At 33.4% G+C, this 23,154-nt stretch overlaps 1 protein-coding gene across 1 annotated transcript in view; it reads left to right on the plus strand.

Annotated features, from left to right (window-relative positions):
• Positions 1-274: 274 nt before the first annotated feature.
• The window catches only part of LOC106878746 (serine/threonine-protein kinase 31), a 49,287-nt gene continuing 26,407 nt past the window's right edge, over positions 275-23,154 (plus strand). The window contains exons 1-12 of the mRNA XM_014928062.2: positions 275-384; positions 1,779-1,898; positions 5,825-5,907; positions 7,105-7,202; positions 11,668-11,820; positions 12,056-12,136; positions 13,983-14,132; positions 14,719-15,056; positions 16,269-16,437; positions 18,239-18,292; positions 19,467-19,510; positions 21,096-21,273. Of these exons, the coding sequence (XP_014783548.1) occupies positions 344-384; positions 1,779-1,898; positions 5,825-5,907; positions 7,105-7,202; positions 11,668-11,820; positions 12,056-12,136; positions 13,983-14,132; positions 14,719-15,056; positions 16,269-16,437; positions 18,239-18,292; positions 19,467-19,510; positions 21,096-21,273 (1,509 nt within the window). The 5' untranslated portion in view covers positions 275-343. The remainder of the gene's footprint in view (positions 385-1,778; positions 1,899-5,824; positions 5,908-7,104; positions 7,203-11,667; positions 11,821-12,055; positions 12,137-13,982; positions 14,133-14,718; positions 15,057-16,268; positions 16,438-18,238; positions 18,293-19,466; positions 19,511-21,095; positions 21,274-23,154) is intronic.

A 23,154-nucleotide genomic window follows, 5' to 3' on the forward strand; every position in this document is an offset into this window, starting at 1 on the left:
GTAAATCTTGAGATTAACACCCGCACGATTACCTACCTAACCCTAACACTTTTAAATTTGAAACTTTCAGGTTAGTGGGTCATGGAAGGATTACAGGGGGTATGAACTTGGCAGTTCATTTTAGACTGATGAGATAGGTGACAGTTGACGTTCAGCTGGACTATATGTAAGTCAATATTGGCTGAAATAATCTAGGCAAAGAACTGATGATTTATTTTGAAACTTACATTTAGAAAAATAAAATATAATATGAATTGTGTTTTTTATCACTGATTTATACATCTTTTTCTAACAGAAAAATGTTGGTCGTCTGTTTTCTAAGTTTGGAGAAATCCAGTCCATAATGGTTAGAGATGACAACAATACCCCAGGCACTAAAATTTCGTAAGTGGTATTTTTTTGTCTTCTAAGTAATATTTTACACTTAAATTTTAGGTTATTGAAATAAAGGTTGAAAATATTTTTAGGTTTAAAAATTATGACTGTTTAGTGTAGCATAATGTCTTGATGGATTCTTAATAAAATAACTACAATTGCATTATATTTTAACCAGATATATATAGGGCTAAAAGAGTAGATTATACAAACATTTTCGAAAGATATTTGTTGATTTATTATGAAACTAACTAAAAATGTTTATATTTCAAGAAAGAGATAATGTGTATCTGATTTAAGATACTTAACTCTTTCAGAGATTATCTTTTCAGATTCATTGATTTTGGTCTTTTTTTTTTTTTTTGTTATTTAAAACATCAGTATATAATTTGGGCCTAGAATCTACTAATAGATGTATTTACAGGAGATATAAAGATGTTCAAAACTTAAGATCTAACAAGGCAGCACCAACATCCTCTCAACGATTAGCCAGAGAAGATCTTTAAAATGAGAATATCTGAAATAAACTTGACTGCTCTCACAAGCAAGAATACTAAAAATGACCCGAACCCCTTTCAAAAATTAAGTAAAAAAAAAAACAGAAAAATAATCCAGAATCCTTGTCCAGTACCTGATCAATTCCCAAATCTAATTAGTTTGTGCCAGTCACGAGGCCAAACATCCCTGAAAGTTTCATCCAAATCCATCCAACGGTTCTTGAGATATCTTGTCCACAGACAAAATAAACAAACATGGCTGAAAACAATACCTCCGCTTTAGCTAAGGCGAAGGTAATAAACAATAACAAATAAATTCTAGGTAACTAAGCATTGTGGATGGTTGCTAGGGCATGTTTTTGCGATGTTTGCAGAATCTTCAACTGATCATCTATCTGTCATAAGCGCAACATGGTTCACAATTCTGCATAGCTTGTTATTCCAGATCAGCAATGAATGAATCTGTAATAAACAAAGGCTATGTGTATTAAGAATTATTAACTAAGTGGAACATTAACCAACTGGTGATGAGTTAAGCAAGAAACTGAAGAGTTTATTTGAACATTCAAGAAGTATTTTTTCAGTATTATGTATTATGAATCAGAAGTTCAAGCTCTTTACTGTACTAATTAACTACTTGTATTAATAAACTATTTATAATTTATATGACTATGTTTGTATATTACGTATATAAGGAGTTTTGAATTCCTCTGTTATTGACTATATTGTTGCTAATAGCTAAGGTAGCAAGAAGAAGCAAGTAAGCTTATGATAATATTTAGTGCCTGTATTTTAACTTTGAGAAATCACAAGTTTCAAAAAATAAAAACAATGTATTTTATATTTTTTCCTATATTCTAATCCTATTATTTGTCTTCAGTTTTCCACATCTATGATTTCTTTTAGCTATGTTCGCTTTTATTGTGATGAAGATTCCAAGAAAGCTGTAGATGAATGTAATGGCTGTGATGTTGATGGAAACACCATTGTAGTAAGACGTACAGGAAAAAATGATAAAAGACACAGGTGAATACAATAAAATTATTAGATATTGTTATTCCTTTCTGAACTATTAAAGTACTGTAAACTAACTGCATTTCATCATCACCTTTGCTATCTTCATTTTATGTCTGTTTTTGTATGCTTACACATGGACAGATCATCTCAAGCACTGTCTCACTTCTTATAATCACTCCTTATATCTTTGTTAGATTGAGCATTCTGAAGTCATCTTTCATCTCTTGTCTTCCTCATTGTTCCTTTCCTGCAGTTTCCTTCTACTTGGGACTTCTTTACTTGAATGTCTGTACCAATGCAGTTTTCTCTTTGGCACATTGCATCTGACTCTTCTTATACTTAGGTTTTCTTTCATCTCATTTGTACTGTGTTACTCATACAAGCTTCTCTCAATTCTTTGAAGCCTTCACACATCCTCCATATTTAATGCACACGTTTTGCTACTGTGCAATATTGCATTGATACACAAGCATCAAACAATATGTCCTTCACTGGGAGAGTGAATCTTGTATCAGCAGAAGTAATTGCTCCCTGAATTTTTCCCAGACCATTCTTATTCTGGCTATTCTTTTGGAACATCTACTTTTACTATCAGCTCAGTCACCTAACCAACCTGTAATTCTACTATACTTTGTGCACTATAGTTTACATTAGGTACACCATAATGAAATAATTACCTTCCCATTTTTTGCTTATGAAAGGGCTTTAAGTTCTGTCTTCTTTCCAGTGATTAAAGCATTGAGTCTAGGTTTTACTTTCACACATGAAATTGTTTCTGAATCTTCAACAGACTCAGCTATAAGTACTAGATCAGCAGCATACAGGAGGAATTCTTATATACAGCTGGTCTTAAATTCCCTTGTAATGGTTTGAAGAACTACAATAAACAGAAGGTGGCTGAGAACCAAGCCCTGATGGCTATCTATCTACACACTAAATTCCTTGCTGAAATCTGCTGTTAGCATACCTGGAAAAAGCTTAAAAGCCATGTCACTCAAACCTAGTTTTCTAGTGACCATCAAATTACAGACCCTGTAACTTGATTGTCAAAGCCTTTTTTTAAGGTCATGAATACTAAGTATTGTGCTTTTGTCTTAGCTAAGACCTTTTGTAGTCGTATCACTAGGAATACAGCCTTGGTTGTAAATTGTCCTCTCTTAAACCCAAATTGCATCTCATCTAATTTAATTTTCTTAATTCTGCTAAAACTCTTTTAGAACCAGTTACTTTCAAAACCTGGCCCATCAGTTTGATGCTTCTTTGTAGAGTGTGTCTTCTTTGCCCTAGTAGCAGTTGATGCTTATACTGCTGTCCCAGTTATTAAGTGTGACCCCTCCCTTCTACCTGATTTTCTATGTAAATGACATGTTCTACTTTGCTGGATATCTTTCACTTTTCAGTGACTATTCCTGGTCGTTCAGTTGCTTTCTCTGTCTTCATATCCTTAATTGTGCTTTATTACATATAACTGTCAACTTTAATTGCTGGTCTCCTTGTTGGATCTCCTTCCTCTTTTCCCCATTCTTAAAACTCAGAAGCTTCTCAATAACATTTCCATGTCTCTTTCTTTTTGGTGTCAGTGATGGTAAATGCACTGTTATCATTCTAAATACAGATTTCATCAACACTTTCTTGCTTTGTATTGATACACTGCCTTGCAATCTGGAAGATCTGCATCTAGTCCTCTTACTGTCAGCTCCTCTCCATGCTATGTATACATAGTATTCAGTATCTCTTGTAGCAACTTTGCTTGCAGCAGTTCACCTCATAGAAATCTCCCAGTTGTATGTTATGTTATCACTCTTTTTCTCCCACATTTTATCACAAATGCCAACTACAGCTTCTTTGAACCTAAGTCTGGTCAAAGAATCAGTCAGCTTCTGTTGTACCATCCTTCTCATGATTGTCTTGTTTCAATAAGTCTATTTAGTTCTTATCTTGAAGTTGCTGATCATTTATTTATGTTAACCGGTACATTCTTCACAAGGGGAAAGACTTAGTATTTACATCATCATTTAATGTCCCTTTTACCATGCTGGCATGGGTTAAACAGTTTGACAGGAACTAATGAGCTAGAGGGCTGTGCTAGCTTCAGTGTCTGTTGGTATAGTTTCTACAGCTGGATGCCCTTCCTAATGTCAGTCACTTCATAGAGTGTACAGGGTTTTTATTTTTTCTGCCACAAACACTGGTGAGGTCAGCAAATACTCAGACAAAACCTCTCAACTGAGTGGGTTATAGTGTAGGGATATGAAAGTATAATAGAAGGCAAGGAGCAGGTGTCTTGCTGAAGAGATGAATACATAACTTCCTTATCTGGAAAGAGAAAGAGCTATGAGATCAAGGTACAAGGGAATATGAAAGTCAAAGACTAGGGATAGAGGAACAGAAAAGGTGGGTTGGTAAGTGAACAAGAATGAAAAGAATGTGATAGAGGATTAGAAATGAAGATTTTTAAATAACATATTGAGATATTGTTGTATAGATACATCACTTTTCTTTGTTCACTGAGAAAACTGGATGTAGATGAATGTCTTGGAAATATCCAAGGCTGTGTTTACAGGTGCTCTAAGGAAGGTTAAGTTTGGCAGCAAATACGTTGATGAACATAGAGGTTCATTTTGGTTCTGTTTATAGCTTTTTACTATTCATTATAGTTCCTGCAGCTATAATTTTGGAATTTAAGATGTGAAGAAAGAGGTTTGATCTTATGATACTGGCCCACAAGAAAGATGACAAATAGTAATATTATGTCCTGTTATTTGTATTTATGTAACATTCTCTGTTTTTTTTCCCATCTTTGTTTTTGTATACATTCACTGCTTTCTTCCAAGGAATCTAATGCATTCACCTTAGTTTTTCCTTGGAACTGGCCAGTTTGGAGCAATCACGAATATAACCAGCTGAAATTGCAAAGATAATCTGGAACTCGACTGAGGAAAGAAAACTCTGAATGACCCGTCCTTGTTTTCTTTGTATCATCTGTCTGAATGTTTTGTTGTCCCTTTTTTTGTATCACCTAATTGTCAGGATGTTTTGTGTTCTTGTCCCATTTTGTATAATTATGTATATATATATATATATATATATATATATATATATATATATATATATATATAGCATTATTATTTAACATCCACTTTTCTATTCTTGCATGGGTTAGAGAGAATTTGTTATGCCTTTACCTGTTTCGAAGCAAGGTAATATTTCTCTATGGCCAGGCATGTATGGCAAGGGGTACATACACACACACACACACACACACACAAACACATGTATGTATGTACATATATGTAAGTGAACTTTAAGTTAGTTAAAATATGTTTGTGACATATTTCAGCTTCTAAAGGCAAATTCACTGCAGTTACCATGGAGAAAAAAAATTCTCTCTCATGGTAAAAAGGTGTAAAAACACCATATCTGTCTCTTACTTCCCCCTGTTGGATTCCCAGATGCGTTTCTAACTCTTTAGCCATTATCAATGGGAAATACTGAATAGAGGCAACTCTGGACAGACTTAATTAAAGCTGTAGCTTTAGCTAAAACACAGTCAGCAGCATTGACTAACGGGCTTCTTTCAGTTTCTGTCTATCAAATCCACTTAGAAGCTTTGGTCAACCAGAGCCTATAGTAGAAGACACTTACCCAAAGTGCTGCACAGTGTGACTGAACCTGAGACAACATGGTTGGGAAGCAAGCTTCTTCCCCATACAACCATACCTGTGTATACACACACAAATGCATGCATGCTGTATTCAATCCATGTCAGTATTTAATGGGTTAAAATGAAAATTAATTATTGAGGTTTGTCTAAATATATGTAATTCTGATACAAATATCTATGATTTAAATATTTTATAATCAAAATATTTCCAAAGTGTGCTATTAAGACATAACATTTTTTTTTCTTCCAAATATTTGTTTCTTTTTATTAGAAAACCTGGAGAGAAATTCCAATCTGTAGGAATGAAGTCAGAGAAAAAAAATGATAGAATTTCAAATAGAGGACCAGATATAGGTAAAAGGATTTATGTTTGAGTTATTTTATATCTTCTTGTAGATTCCAGTGCCATGTTTGGATCACAAATTATAGGGAAAACGCAATTTATGAAATTGTTCCTTAAAACTCTAAATTTTGTCTGTCAATGTTTTCAAAAGATGTTTTCTTTCATATTTTTATAGCTGCAACATTTTGATAATTATTATAAAAAATATAGCAAATAAATAGATAAAATAAACCAAAATATTTGTACTGTATTCATAATTTTCATAGAATTTAGAAATAACAAGAGACACTAGCCTATTGTAAATAGGCTAGTGTCTTTTGATAAATGGAATTTTAGTGTGAATAACCTTTATGGAAGGTGTTATGAACATTTTTAATAATTATTACATTGCAGTAATTAACAGTATATTTTTAAACATAATACTATATTTAAAGGTATTTCTGTATACTACAGTAATTAAGGGTGATTAAAGGCATTTGTGGGTAATAGAGCAATTAAAGGTATTTTTATATATTACAATGCTTAACCCTTTAGCATTTAAATCAGCCATATCTGGCCCAAATATTCTACATGTTTTATGTTCAAATCAGCTACATTCCTTCCCTGATACCTACCCTACAATGTCATTTTAAAAATATGCAATCATATCAAAATTTTGAAGCTACAAGATAATGCATGATTATTCAAAATGTGAATAAATAGGCATTACATTTGATAGAGTTATCTAAATGCTAAAGGGTTAAGGATTTATGCTTATATTACAATGATTAAGGTTATCTGTATATAGCACTGAAATTAAGAGCATTTGTATATAATACGATTATTAAGGGTATCTGTGTATAATAGAAGTTTTAAAATACTACACATGAAAATTAAGAACGTAGAGGAGAATATATTTTGTTGTTGGCAAAAATGTAGAGATATTATAACTGAAGACTAAGTAGTTGTTCTAGAGTTTGGGTTTATGTTATTGAAAGGTATTTTGTTTACAAGCATAAGTTACAATTTCACAGGTATGGCAATGTAAATAGAATCCCAGTTATAGTGATAGATGTATAATATTTGTAGACAAGGAAAATGTAGAAGTGTAATTTTATAGTTATACCAGTTGAAACCCTTATCCAGTTGGTAGGTATTTGGATATTAATGTGTGTTAAAAATGCACAATTGTTTTATTTATATGAAGTGTATCAATGACTTTTGTATAGTTCCATATGAAGATCGACCAAATCGGCACACAGGAACCAATAGGCCAGATGGAAAGAATTCACGATGTAGCCAGTCATCACCAGAAGATCCTGCTGATGTAAGACTACTGAGTTTTTCAATTCTCCATGTCAGCATGGACAGAATTTTTTTTTCTTTTCTTTCATTTTTCCATGTCAGCATTGGACAAAGTAGTTTCTGAAATATGCAACAGATATTTAGTAATTGGCTATGTGATTTTGCTGTCATGGCTTGTGATTTCAGTGGATAGTGTTGGGCAACACCTTGGTGGCTACTTTGATGTACATGCAAGCTATCATTATGGTATATGGAATTCTGAGGAATCAAGGTTCTTGCAGTTTTGCAATAGAAATGACCTAAGCATTTGCATGTATGGTAATGAAACCTGAGCGTAAAATGAGGACAATATATGAAGACTATGAATGATGGAGCACAAAAGAGCTGAGAGAAAAACTTAGTAGCAGAGGAATCAGTTGTAGTATATAAGAGAGAAGACAAGTGTGGTAGAAGTGCCAAGTAAACCAATGTAGAAAATATCTTCAGAAGAGGAAGTCCAAAGAAGATACAGGAAAAAGTAGTGAAGGCTGAACATCAGAAAAGAAACAACCAAGAATTGTTTCCTTTTGAGTTCACAACAAAGGTTACAAGTGTTGAGACTTATCTAACCTTTGCAAGCATAGAAAAACATGTGTAAAATGCTGTTTCTGTTGCTGAGGAATTATGAAGGAGTACTGAAAGTTCTTGTTTTAAGGGTGTCGCAAAAGGCCTGGTTGGAGGCCCAACCTTCCAAGTTCTTTTACAGGTCTTAGAAAAACTGAAGGATCACTGCAATAAGAAATATATCTTTGTGTATATTTGTATCCATATAAGTTACAGTATCCATGGTCTGATCAATAAATATCTGGACTATCGCCATAGTAATAATGGTTATGGCATACAAAGTGAAACCGCTTGGTACAGATTGACCTCAAACTCTGCTGTCTATGTGCACTAAGTTTTAACGTTCTAGCTCACTTCTGCTGTTTACACTAGTACTTGGAAGTAATGTGTGATCATTGCATTGACCATGACGGAGAAAGTTGAGCAGAGAATTTGAATCAAGTTTTGCCAAAAGCTTGGGGATACCTGCTCAGAGGCCTATGCAAAGTTTTCAAAAAGTTTTCGTCATTCTTGACACAGTCAAGGAGATCTTGTGCAAATGAAACCTGAGTATCCATTTGGTTGGCTGAAAGCAGTTTTGGCATAAATTTGGTAGACACACGTCTTGTACCCAAATCTTCAGTGGTAATGGACTGAAATGAACCCTAACTAATCTGCACATCTTCTGATAACTCAGATGGTGATTTGACAATTTCCCCTTACAGCTGCATACACATCTGCAATGTTTTTCTCAGTTCTGCTGGTTGTGGGTCTCCCAGAACGTTCATCACTATCAACATTTTTGGGCCATTTTGGAAACATCTGAACCACTTGTACACTTGTGTGTGGCTTATACACTCCTCTCCATACACTTTCTGCAACTTTGTATTGTCCTCTGACAACATTGTCACCATGACAACATTTTCTGTCATGGTCAGTGCGATGATCACATGTTACACATGTTACTTCCAAGCACTGCAATGGTCAAGGTCAATCTGTACCAAGCGGCTTCACTCTGCATGCTTTAGCTTCCTTACCATGGCAACAGTCCTGATACTTATTGATCAAACCTCGTATTTGACTTAGTACTTACAGTTTCCGCAAGTATTTTCATGTTTTACTAATGGCTAGGGTAATTCTGTCTATTTTAATATTTAAAATGAAGTCTTTTTGTAGAGGAGGAGCAAGTCCATGACTTCTGTAGGTTCTCTCAAATTGGTGAGATTAATACAGCTGTAGATCCTTTTCTATGGGAAAAAACTATGGGTTTGATCCAAATGTTTTATATCCTTCTATACATTGGATATACAAATTTCACGATGCCGGGGTAGACACAACTGTCTTCAAATGATGTACTTCAAATTACTCCATTAAACATGATACTCCAATAAATACAAACTCTCAACAACTTCCTATGACTTACATGAACTCTCAACAACTCCCGACCTCTCTGGTCTCAACCAATACTACTCTTTATAATAGTTCAGCTAGTCCATTCTTCCAATCTCACTGGGGTGTCAATGACAACATCACAACGTCTCCCCTTTTCAGATTTACTTCCTAGGGTTTAATATTTCTTCCATTTAGGTACTACTTCCAACCATTCTGTTTGTTCCTCTTTCTTGTGCTACTACACCTAGGTTCGATTACTTGTGGCATTGGTAAATCAAAGGTGTCGTAGAGCACTTCCATGGGTATCTCTTTTCTTTTTTTCTGTATATCTATTTTTTAACTGGTTTAGATATCTTTTGTGTTCCAATTTTTTTTCCTCTTACCATATACATCATTTTGCCTATTTGCTTTGTTCCTACTCTGTCTTTCCAACCCTCTCTTATATTTTTATATATTTTGAAAAACACCTTGTCATTGATATTAAAATACTTTGTTGTATTTTTAGTGTTTTCCCTATTTGTTTTTACTGGTAACAGCTTGTCAAAAATTGACATTATTTTTCACAAACTTTCTTTTGTGAGCCCTGGCTAGATTTTCTGTTGAGAAATCCTTCCCAGAATTTTTTCCGTTCAACCTTTTATTTTTTTCTGCTCTGCAATGAGAGCTTTTGTCAGATTTTTTTGACAGTTAAAACATTTAAAATTTATAAATGGACAGTTATTTTTAAAATGTAGACCTCCGCACTCATAGGTCTTGATCTGTGTTTTTCTTTTTCCTTATCCATTACAGGTCCACATGCATGTATGTGAGAGTAATCCTTTTCCTCAATTTTATTTGCATCATGTTGTAGACTAATAATTCTCTGACATTCCTCTGCCACTGCTTTCCAAGTCAAATTCTGGTCCTGTTCTAATTTTGTCAATATCCAGGCATGTATCTCTGCATCTTTGCTTGCAGTTAACCCTTGAACAAAAATTAGACATTTAAACAAATCCATTCTTTTAGTTTGAATTTTCTTTTGACGACTCTGGCATAGGTAACGAAATCTTCATCTTTTTTTACTCAATTCAAACGCTCCCAGTGAGTATTGAACAGAGAACTTCTCTCACTGAAAAGTTTTGATAACAATTTGTTTCAGCAAGACAAATTTCACATGGTTTTTGGGGGCAGAATGTAGTTACAGTATTTTTTGTGTTTAGCAGGGGATAATTTTCTTAAAAGTAGTCGTACCTTTTCATTGTCAGTTCAAATTTTGCATTCCTCTTTGAAGATTTCTTCATATCTTTGGAAATATGGAGAAAAAATAATACCTTCTTCTGGCCATCTGGCAAGAACGAACCTAAAGAAATTTTGGACTTCAACATTAATTCCAGCAACTGTTGGTATTGTTATAATTGCTGCTGTAACTGTTGTTGCTGTTGCAACTGCACCATGGAGGCTAATAAATCTTCCATATCAACTAATTTTTCTTTGATTTTGTATCAAAAGAAAATGTTAATGTCGGATGTAAGCTTCGAATAAATTTATCGCTACTTTTGTAAGTGGATATCCTCGTTGCCACTTTTATATCTTCCTATACGTTGGGTACACTGATTTCACAAAGCAGGGATACACACAACTGTCTTCACGCGATGTACTTCAAATTACTCCACTAAACACGATACTTCAATAAATACAAACTCTCAATGATCTCAATGACTTCCACAAACTCTCGACGACTCCTACAACCTCAACCAGTATGCCACTCTTTATAAGAGTTCAGCTAGTCAATTCTTCCAATCCCACAAGGATGTCAATGACTCTCACCACAACAAAATATCTGAAACTAAGCTAAATGGATCAATTCTCACAGGGATGATAATAAACTGGAGTGGTTAGTTGAAAGAGTTAAAATATTGCAAACTTCTCACCTGTAATGCAAGATTCTATTGATTTATATCTAAGGGGTTAATTGAGGCAAATAAAGTCTCTGCTTGCTAAACTGTTTTGACGCATCTAGTGTGACAGGATATCGTATTTTTTAATCTTATGATTTGTTTGTTGTCTGAAACTTAACATCACATCTACTTTTCTGCTTTTTACTCAAGAATTTTTGCACATAAAATAATTTTATATTGCTCAAGACCTTGGAATTAATTCAATATTCTTTAACTTCATTTTGTCCCCTTTACTAATTAAATTCTCTTTTCTTAAAACTCATATTAATATCCACATTTTGATAGAATCAATAGAGCAATGGGTACAACTATATCTTGTATTATTTAAGTTGTGCCCTTTTATGCTGTAAGTTTCAATCCCACTGAGGGTGGATTTTGCCTTTCATACTTCCAGAATCAATAAAACTAAATACCTGTCATGTGCTCCGCTTCCCTTGTGATTGTGTTATAAATTAATATTTTGATGCAATGAAAGTTTCCATCTAAATATTAATGTTACATTTGTTGTTTGTTACAGTTAAAAGCTTCTTACAGTCTTTTGTTTCTGTTATTTAAAAATTTTTTATTTTTTTTTAGGAAACAGTATTAGTGAGTCATGTTGAAAACTGCAATGTTATCTGGGTGCAAGTAGTGACTGAAGATGTACAGGAAAAACTGTTATATGTCACCAACCAGCTGGCAGAAGTCTGTCCAAAAGCAAAGAAAGTTGAAAAAATCCAGTTGAATAAAGTATGATTCAGTATTCTTTCTCTATTTAAGATAATTGTTTAATATTTTGGGATTTCTTGACAGTAGATGAAATTTCTTTTTTATGTATAACTACATGAAAATCTGAATCTACTTCAAGAGTTACCATTTTTATTTCTTCATGAAACTCACCCAATTTTATTATTGTTTACTAAAGTTCAGATTTTCCTTTTATTAGGTTTCTTGTTAATTTTACTACTATTTTTTCCCACTTCAGATTTTTGCTGCCAAGTTTTCTGAAGATCAACTTTGGTACCGGTGTATTATCAGAGAGCAGCAGCAACATTTGTCTAGCAAGGTAAATGGATGAATTTGATGAACAGCCTTGACTCTCTTGTTTTAGTATAATAATGGTTTCTAATTTATCAGTTGGAACCATATATTTGGGTGAGGAAGTAGTTAGTTTATCATTACCCATCCTCTTTACTTTAATACTTACTTTATTAAGAAACTTCAGAGGAATGAAGGAAAAAAGTTAATCTTTGTACCATTTTAATTCAGAACATAAAAGTAAATATGACAAGGTGTTTTGTCCATTTTTGTCCTCCTGTTCTACCACACACTACCCTTTCCAACAACACCAGTTTGTCCACTATGACTACTCACTTCCTACTATGTCCAAGCTGGCTTTTTTCTTTAATTTTACTGAATTAGTCTGGAAGAAAGTGCTGTGTCCCTAGCTTTCACATTCCTCCAAGACTGTTGAGATCAATACAGTTATTGTTCCTCTTCGACAGTTGATGACTACAGGAAAAAACATACAAGAATGGAATTCCAGAGGGCCAACATTCTGAGGAGAAAAGACTGGGTATAGTGGTTAATGTGGGAACTATGGGTTGGGGAGGGGTGAACACAATATGGTGGGGTGAGAGGAGAAAAGATGAGTGGGTGAGCTAGGTGGGACAAAGTGGAAATGGTACGGTTAGTGTTGAGGATGAGTACAGGTTATTGTTACATTAGAAAAGCTATTGAGAGACCAAGTATGGTGTCTGTGGGCCAGAGGTTGGAGTGTTTTGGTCAGTGTCTTCATATCAATTAAGTCAAGTGATCTTTCTTTGGCAACAGTATTTATATATATTATTCGCTATTAAAGTCTCTTGTTGTCTCTTTATGGTCTGGTCACTAACACATGCATGACCAGATGTCAGTAACCAGCAGTGTTCCCTCTAAGCTGTACACTTGTGTGTACATACATGGTCGTGTGGTTAAGAAGCTCACTTTGCAACCATGTGGTTTTGGTTTCAGTCCCACTGTGCAGCACCTTAGGCAAGTGTCTTCTACTATAGCCCTGTGTGGAACCTTTTGTTACATGCATACACATGTTTGTGTTGTCCACTCCACCACTGCTTGACAACTGGTGTTGGTTTGTTTACATCCCATAACTTAGTGGATCAGCAAAAGAGACCAATAGAATAAGTACTAGACTTAAAGATATGTACTGGTGTCAATTTGTTTGGCTGAAACCTTTTGAGGTGGTGCTCCAGCATAGCTGCAGTTCAATGACTGAAAGAAGTTAAAGGTGACATACAAACTTACGCACAAAAGGATGAAATTGAAGATGATTATTCACACATGTACTTTGCAGAGAAAAACAAAATTTGCACACATCTGCAGCTAAAAGTTAGAACATTGGTAAATATATAAACTAAGGACCTTGATACTTAATGATATTTATGGCACAGGTTTGGCTGTGGTTAAGAAGTTTGTTTCCCAACCACATGGTTGCAGATTCAATCCCACTGCATGGCAACTTAGGTCTTATACTATAACTCCAGGCTACCAAAGCCTTGTGAGTGGATTTGGTAGGCAGACTCAGTTAGAAGCCTGTCACTTGTGTTTGTGTATATATTTCCTTGTCTTGTCACTGTCATACAAGCAATGTTATTCATTTCCAATGTTCTACAAAAACCTGTTTGGTCACAGGGAACTATTACCTCGCTTGGAAACAGGTGAGAGTTGGCAACTGGTAGGGCATTCAGCAATAGAAAATCTGCTTCATTAATTTCTATTGGAATGCAAGCATGGAGAAGAGATGTTAAAATGATGATTTTTGTACAAAAATATACGTTTATGCGTAAATGACTAAGTTCATGTGATTCTTTTGTGTCCTTAAATACACTGCTTTGTCTTTGTTATCATTTTAGGTTCGAGTATCTTTCGTCGACTATGGGAATGAAGAAGAGACCTGTGTAAATAATCTGGTTGAAGTTCCTCCAAACATCTGTGAATTTAAGCCATTTGCTCGCAAAGTCATTTTGAACCTTACGAAATCCAAAAAGTACATGGATGAAAAAGTAATTGTTTTTTTTTCTCTTTTTTCTTTTTTAAAAACTAATTTATGATATTTGCCAACAAGACCATGGTATATTTGCCAATTAGACCATGGTGTATTAGTCATTTTTTTTATTTGTTTATTTTAACTTAGTTCATAGGTCAAATACAAATACCAGCTTGTTGCATGGTAAGAATAAGACCACCAAAAACTGCAATATGAAAAGGATTCAAAAGAATAACCATCCTGCATCATTTGTCATGTGGGTTAACAAAGGGTACATTTAGGTTGCTTCTGATAAAATCCTATTGAGGAAGTTTCTGAGGACTCTGCTCCCTCAACCCTCCCAGGAATATTGGACAAATGGATGGATTTTAACTTAAAAATCAACATTTTTTAATAGTTTTCTTGTTAGTTTTAGGAAGTAAATAAAAATATACCTTAATAAAGATAATTTATGTATTATATGGTTGCATAAGTAAATGTTACTGTTATCCTATACATGTAGAATCTTAAAATCAGTTTCCATTAAATATCAACACAGAGACTTTCTTCTTGCCCTATTATTAATATAAGCTTTGTTGTTTTATTTTCTATTCATTATTTAGGGATTGGCTTTTGTAAAGGAATTCACAAATGGAAAATTGCTAAAACTACACCCAGCTGGTCGTTTGTCTGATGGCACTGGAATCTATGGGGAATTATTCTATGATGGTTTTAGTCTCAGTGACCTTTTTGTGCAGGAGGGCTACATTGTTAAAAAGACACTCCCACAGAAAAATAACTTGCAAAATTCTCTTAGCTCACCTAACATGATGCCATTAAATTGTTCACACCAGTCATCACGACCTTCTTCTAGTTTGGGAAATCATGCACCAAGTCTTTTACCAACCCCAGTCAGTAATCTGGAGCAAGTTAATTATGTGAACAAAAATACATTGACACAGTGAGTACTACTACTACTGATTATATAATGGTGATGAAATGACAGGATTGGATCAGTAAAGTGATGAATAAAATGTTTTGTGATATCTGGAGATGTTTCTTTACATTTGGGGTTCAAATCCCATTAAGGTGAACTTTGTCTTTCATTCAGGGTCTCAATAAAATAAGTACTAGTCAAGTGATAGGATTGATTTAATCAGCTACACTTCTACCTCAGATTGTGCTTGTCTCAGAAATTGAATATTGTTCTATAAAGTTTTTTAATTTAATCAGATTTCATTGATTTTTATAAATATTTTATTATACAATATAATAACTGATGTTTCTGAAGGGAAAGTTGCATGTTGGCATGTATGAAAGGAGCTGTGTTTTATGGCAATGAAACATGGATAATGAATGGAAAGCAGCAGTGAAAGCTGAAAAGAGTGAAACGCAGTGGATAAAAGGAGAGAGGAAGACAATGAATTGAGGAGCATGATTGGAATAGAGCCAGAGATGGTTGATGGGAGAAGAAAAGGAATGAAAGGGTTGGTCATGTGCTGAGGAAGGATGAAGGTGATTGGGTGAGATGAACGTGGAAAGAAGACTAGGAAAGACATGGTTAAAGATGATAGAGGATGAAATGAGCAGTTGTAGAGTAAAGAGTAAAATGATGAAAATTTAAGAGGTTTGTAAGGATAATTCCTGCTTTAACATAGAGAATGGCCTCAAAACACTTGCTGCTGCTGTTGTTTTAATCGTTCACTTGTCAACTTGTTATTCATGTGTTGATCAGTTGCTGTCCACTAGTTAGTACTTATTATACAAACGGTATTGTTGTTTTAATCTTTTACTGGTTTCAATGGTTGGATTGAAGTCTTACTAAGGCACTGTCTTCTATAGTATCATTAATTAGATTGACCCTAGTACATAACTGCTACTTATTTTATGTTCTAGAAGAGTTAACTTTAATGTCAGCCTGAACTCAAAATATAAAATTGTATTATCATTTCATATATATATTATTTTATACATTATAATTGTAATAATTAATCAGAACATTTATGTAGAAGTTAATGTCTCATTTAATCTTGGCTAAGATTTAAACTTTTGAATCAAACGATAATTTAACTTTTAAAATCTTAAGTTCTGTATCCTTGTTATATATTGATGTAGCTTAGACATTTATGTGTTGTTAGTAAAACAATTATTTTTCCATTGTGTGTTCATCTAGTGACTTGCGAGAACCAATTCCTAAATTACATGGCTGGATTTCAGATGGAAAAAATACATTAGTACAACTACAATCAGAACTAACATCGACTAAACAAGAATTAGCACAGATAAGACAAGAAAAAGATGCCCTTCTGCTAGAACTTAGCAATACACAAAGTAAACTTAAGGTATATCTTTCTTCTCTTTTTTTTTTTTTTTTTGTTTTATTTAAGTTCTAGTAACATTCTACATATTAATTAAAGGTAATTTATTTCATGAAAAATTACTTTAAATATTTCTTAATGTTCTTGTTATTGTCATGTTTAAGTATCTAACTCAGAGTTTCTTACCTGATCATTATTTGATGCTAGCCATTGAAACTTTTATTTACACCTTTGGTGACCCACTTATTGTTGTGTAAAAAGAAAGGTTAGATATGTGTTGGATATATGATCACTGATGTAATGTTTGCTGTCACTGTTTGTTATGAATTATAATATCCTATCATTAATTCCTTTCTACAATAGTAAATAATAGATAAAAATATAGATATCTTATTTTGTGTTGAGTACAAAAATGCGGTATAGTGTTGAATGATGTTGATAGATGGACACTGTCTTTACCTAACATAAAACGAGTCTCAATCATTAGACAGCGAGCAGAAATAACGTTTGAAAAAAAGCCTTCTTTGAACTGGTTTATTACACTGTTGCAGTGTTTAAAATCATTTTTATAATGTTATAACCACCATTTTTATAAAGCAGTGAGCTGACAGAATCATTAACACGCTGGACAGAATGCTTAAAGGCATTTCATCCATCCTTATGTTTTGAGTTCAAATTCTGCCAAGGTTGACTTTGCCTTTCATCCTTTTGGGATTGGTGAAATATGTAACAGTCAAGCACTGAGGTTGATATGATTGACTATCCCCCTCCCCCAAAATTGCAGACCTTTTGTCTATAATAGAAAGGATTATAATGTTTATAATCGCATATCATCATCCATAAGAAGGTGATGAACAGTAAAAGGCTATCCTAAATGCTAACGGTGTCTACTTTCAAATTGATTGATTTTTATTGTTCTGATTTCAAATCCTGTGGGATTTGATTTTACCATTCATTTCTCTTGGGTCAATAAGTAGATGTACAGAGAGTTAAGTGGAGAGAATTGTCTTTTTATAAAATTTTTAATGATTTAGTTTGAAGAGAAAGGAGTAGCATCCATGATTCTTCTGAGAGGAGGGAGGCAGGAAGTTATCCTCAAACCAAAGGCCTGGTTTGAATGTCTGTAGTAGAGTGGACACTCTGTTAAAGTGTCCCAAAGGAACAGACGGTGGTGGTGTTAAACTGACAAAATTAAGTCTGTCATCCAAGTGCAGGAATGGTTATTTTAAAAGATTCCATTCAGCTTCTATCTCTAAAATTGTAGATATGACAATTGTCTGAGATTCAACCACCACCAAAAATAAAAAGCCAAAAGGTAACTTCCTAATCACATATTCATGCAAATTTATGACTTTCAGTCAGTGCAAGAACTTGATACAATTAGTCGATCAGTTGAAAGACATGATCATTTGTAGAACAGATGATTTTTTTTTACCATTTTGATGGTTTGTATGTTCAAATATTACCATCTTGGTTTTAGATTTAATAGCTGAAGTGTTGATGAGTTGATTAACATTTAATACAGATAATGTGGAATATCTGAATTAGATGTTTCACACTGGGACACCAGAACACCATGTGGTTGGCTTATGAAATTTAGGACTTCATAGGCCAAAGTGGCACAAAAGTATTTTGTGTATGTGTGTTTTCTTCGTCTCTGTCTATCTCTTTATTTCTCTCACACACATCTCTCTCTCATTTCATTCAAAATACAGAGATCCTCATTCTTATTTTCTAAATATATATTCCAATCACTAATTTTGAGAAATAAAATTAGATACTAGTATCCTATTTATCCATAATTTACTTTGTTTCTATCAAACAGAATATTCAAACTGAATACAACAACAAACTTTCTGAAAATTCTTATCATGAGTTGGTGAGTGATTTATATTTATTATTATTTTTGTTTTTTCTGTTAATCTGGTGGAAAAGATCAATGTCCATAACAGTTGCCAGGCTTCTTTGTCTGATGCTGTTTGTGCAACTGCAGCACATCTTCAACAACTGTAGGATAGAGGGAACTGCAGTTTGGTCTGAATTCTTGCAATAATAGACTGAACTCACTAAAGATGCCTCAGGATTACTGGCTGGTGGTGAGTTTGGTATATCTCTTAACTGGAATTAATACAAAAGATAACGAAAAAATATTTCTGTATTAGATGAAGACAATAGCATCTCAATTGAACGTACTTCTGGTATATTCTAAAGAATATTCTTCATTACAAACAATGAAAACTCAAGTTCACAGTTTGAATGAAATGGTTTTTTGGAAACCGTTGTAGTCTGTTTATTTTCTTTACCTTAGCAGTCACTATGAGATCTAATGTATTGCTTTATAGAATAACAAAACATTCTATAATCTAGCTGATGTTTAACTTCTATCCAGGAATAGATTGTTAATAGTTTCTACAATGACCATTGCATATTGACTTTTGTACATAATTTGATACATGCATATTGAGTAGTACCTGGTGCAAGTGTCTTCTACTATTGTTGTGGGCTAACCAAATCCTGAGTGAATTTGGTGGATAAGAAACTGAAAGAAACTTGTCATATGTGTTTTCCCTTGTCTTGACATTATGTGATGTTTATAAACAAACATCAACATCACACAAGCAGTGTTAGATTTCCAATCTACCATGAAAACATGTCTGGCCATGAAAACAGGTGAGGGTTGGTGACAAGAATGACATCTAGTTATAGGTGACTGGAATGACATCCAGTTATAGACATATTCTGTTTGACCCATGCAAACACGGAAAAGAGGACATTAAAACGATGATAGTAATACTGTTGTTGACATCATCATCATCATCGTTATTTTATGACTATTTTTCTACACAGATTCAGATTCATAGAATGTTTATCTTTTATCACTGTATGTACTCCCTATACTGACAGTCTGTTATGAATAGACTGTAATTTCTATAAAATAAAGATTTTTTTCATTCTTTAAGAAAATAGCATTTTTGTTTGGATTTTGATATTTTTATTCATATATTTTAATTGTTATTAATAATAATGGAATATAATTCCTCTTTTAATTCCAGACTAAAAATATAATAACACTTACTGAAAAAGTAAGGAAGTTAAGGTAAGTCATAATGTATGTGTGTTTGTATCTATATACACACACACACACACATAATCAAACATTTTTGAAATGCATTCTTCAGTATTCAAGTAATTCAAAATTGGTTGGCTCAAGTGCTGTCTGTTGGAATTGCATTAAACAAAACATTCTTTGCCTAGACAAGGAAAACTAAGTAGTATGAAATAGAAAATGATAAAAAAGAAAATCAGCCTAAGCCCAGTAGTGCAGCATGCTCAGCACACTCTCTTACCTTTAATTAATTTGGCTTTGGAAATTCTTTGATAAAGTCATAGAATGACATTTCTCATGGCACCAGTAGACAAAATGGAAAAGGTGTTGCCTTGGAGGATAGCAAGGGAGATGTGCTGGAACAGCCACTCTGACTCATGGGGCTTGCACTTGCAGACAGCAATCTCTGCTCTGATAGCAGTGAGCAGGGATATAGTCTGGGGGAAAAGAATGCTGGCAAAAGGCAACAAGCTGGCAGAATCATTAACATGTCAGACAATATGCTTATTGGCATTTCTTCCAGCTTTGCATTCTGAGTTCAAATGCTGCCAAAGTTGACTTTACCTTTCATTCTTTCAGGGTCGATAAAATAAGTACCAGTTGAACACTGGGGTCAATGTAATCAATTAGCATCTTCCCCACCAAATTTCTGGCCTTGTGCCTGTAGTTGAAACAATAATTAGATGCAGGCATGGCAGTGTGGTTAAGAAGTCACTTCCCAACAACATGATTTCAGGTTTAGCCCTACTGTATGGCACTTTGGATAAGTGTTTCCTACTATAGCTTGGGGCTGATCAAAGTTTTGTGAGTGGGTTTGGTTGAGGGAAACTGAAGAAGCCCATTGTATATGTGCATGTATGTATGTATGTGTGTGTGTGTGTGTTCATATTTCACTTGTCTACACTGTTTTTTTGCTCACTGATTGTATACATGAAAACAGTAGGTCCATGTCATTTGCTTGCAGTCCACCATGAAAGCATGTTTGTGCTTGACATGTTGTGTAACCTTTTTAAACAAAAGACTTGTTCTTAGAGTTGTTTGTTTTCAGTTCTTCACATAAACATGTCCAGGCTGTTGGTCAGTATTTTGGGAGATTATTATCTCACTAGGAAACAAGTTAGCCACAAGAAGGCTGTTCGGCCATAAAAAAATCTCAGCTTTAACATTCTCATCCAAATCTTGTAAGCATGGAAAGATAGATGTTAAAATGATAACAATCATGATGATGCTTTCAAGTGTTTTTAGATTCAATTTAACTGCATAGTATATATGTGTCTAGACCTCATTTCAATTTGATTTCTAATTGTTATCAGGTTTTTTATTCCTGGATGTTTACATGATTGAGATTGGATTGGAACTATGTTCTTATGTACTCATTTAATGGATCAGAATAATGTTCTTACGTACTCATTTAATGGATCAGAACATTTTCTCAGTTTGAATCTAGCTCAGGACCATGAATTCATCCAGAAATAACACACTTCTTGATGATGTTGATTAATAATTTTGTAGGAATGATGTAAGAATTAGCATACTTAGTTTAGAGATTTCCTTACTGGAGATTTTTCATTTTTAGGAGTCAGTTCCCAACAAATGGAGAGGGTGGCTCCAGTACTTTAACGAAAGCCATAGAACTAGCAACGAGCCGAGAAAGAATGCAGACGCTGTCTCCAAGTTCTCTCAATACTGTAAATAATATAATTTCTGTGTTTAATGCTTCACAGAAAGAAATATTGAACAGTGATAAAAATCAGGTAGGTTTACCATTTCTATTTTATTAATCAAAACAACACAAAAAATCATATTACTTTCCAAATTTTCATTATTATTTCTGTTTCTTTCATTTTATTCTGTTGCCTTCAAATATTTTTATAACATTAAATAGTAGTTTAATTTTCTTTTTAAATAGCTTTAAACTAGTTATTATTAGTTTGGCAGACATCAGCAAAAATACAAAATATAGTTTGCATCCATATAATTCTTCTTTGCCATTAATGTTGGACAAGTTAAAAATATTTAAAGCTGTCTTAATTTTATTAAAATAGCAATTTGTTTACTCAATTTTCAATCCAACTTCTATGAGAAACAGTACTTTCTACTAACTGAATTTTTTACATAATTTCCAGTCCACTCTGTCTTTTGTGTATCTGGACTGTACGTTCCTCAGTTAGTTTTGTTGTTGGAAATAGGTACCATGTTATCTGTGATAAACCAGTATTTAGCTGTTTGGAATACATACCGTGTCTTGTTTGTCAAACCAACATAGCTATTAGAAATAGGTCCCATGTCATCTGTGAAAAACCAAAATCTAGCTATTAGGAATAGGTACATGTTATGTGATAAAACATTTTATGAAGAGATTAATCTCTTGTTCATCTTGAAATGAAAGATTAACTCATGTTCTTAAAAGTCTCCTAAAGCTTAGAAGTTACATTTATATTTCACAATTGCTGCTGGTCATGTTAAAATCCTTTCTACCACCTTATTTTTGCAATCTCACCAGTGTGTCTATGTCTGTAGTTGTTGACACTGCTGCTACATCCTGGTCTCTCATGAACAGTTGATCAATGTAACATCAACTTACTGTAATATTTTAAGCATCTGGACAAGAGAAATGTAAAAAAAATAACAAAACCCTTCAGACATGGGGTGACATCTAAGGAGTTTTGATTTAGGAATTATTTGTAAAAAATATTTACTTTAAAATATACACATTATTCCAAAAACCATTATCTGTAGCCCGTGATTTATTTAATTAATAGCTGCTCATTAAGTAAACTGATTAAAATAATTAGCTGTATATCAAGCAATTAGCTGTATTGAGGAAGCCATCACAGCTAGATTTTTTTATTCACTCCCATCTATGATACTTCATGCTTACTTAAAAAAAAAAAACGATTACCATAATAATTCTTGTTAGATTTTCTTTTCATTGCATCACTAAGTGCATCCTTCAGTGTCTTCAGTGTTGTTTTGGACAATGAGGGACATCTCATTAACCATTTAGTGTTTCTTTTTTTTTTTTATAAATGTTCTTTGTGTTTGAGTGTTGTTTGTTGTGAAGACTTTGATAATATTAGAAGGTAATTGCATTGTGTGTGTGTATAAATACATAACTAGAGCAATAAATAAAAGTTAATTATTAAATTCGATTATAGGTTGTGTTAATCGCATGAAGGGATGGTTTCATCCAAGGAAATACTGGTTCAATACCTAGTATTTTTGGGGAATTAATTTCCTTAAAATAATAGGTATATATATAAAAGCATGGTTTATATTCATCTAAAAGAAGAAAAAGAAAATGGAGATTGGGAAGTTGTTAATTGTTTATTATTAACAGCAAATTAATCATTTGCACTTACAGCTGTTTCAATTAATACTCAGTAAATATTAAGTAAATATATAATTTATATTTATATGACCTGAGCATATATGTGTTCATGGATGCATCATGATGATGATTAATTTGCTGTTAATAATAAACATTTAACTTCCCAATCTCAATTTTCTTTTTCTTCTTCTATTTATATTTATATATATATAAATTGGATTTATGCAACAATAGTTGTGCTATTGAAATTAAAATGTTTTGTATAGTTAATTTTGCCAGGACTGTGTAAAGTTGTGAACCACCG

This window comes from Octopus bimaculoides, chromosome 5 (genome assembly GCF_001194135.2).
Source record: "Octopus bimaculoides isolate UCB-OBI-ISO-001 chromosome 5, ASM119413v2, whole genome shotgun sequence".
Taxonomy (NCBI): domain Eukaryota; kingdom Metazoa; phylum Mollusca; class Cephalopoda; order Octopoda; family Octopodidae; genus Octopus; species Octopus bimaculoides.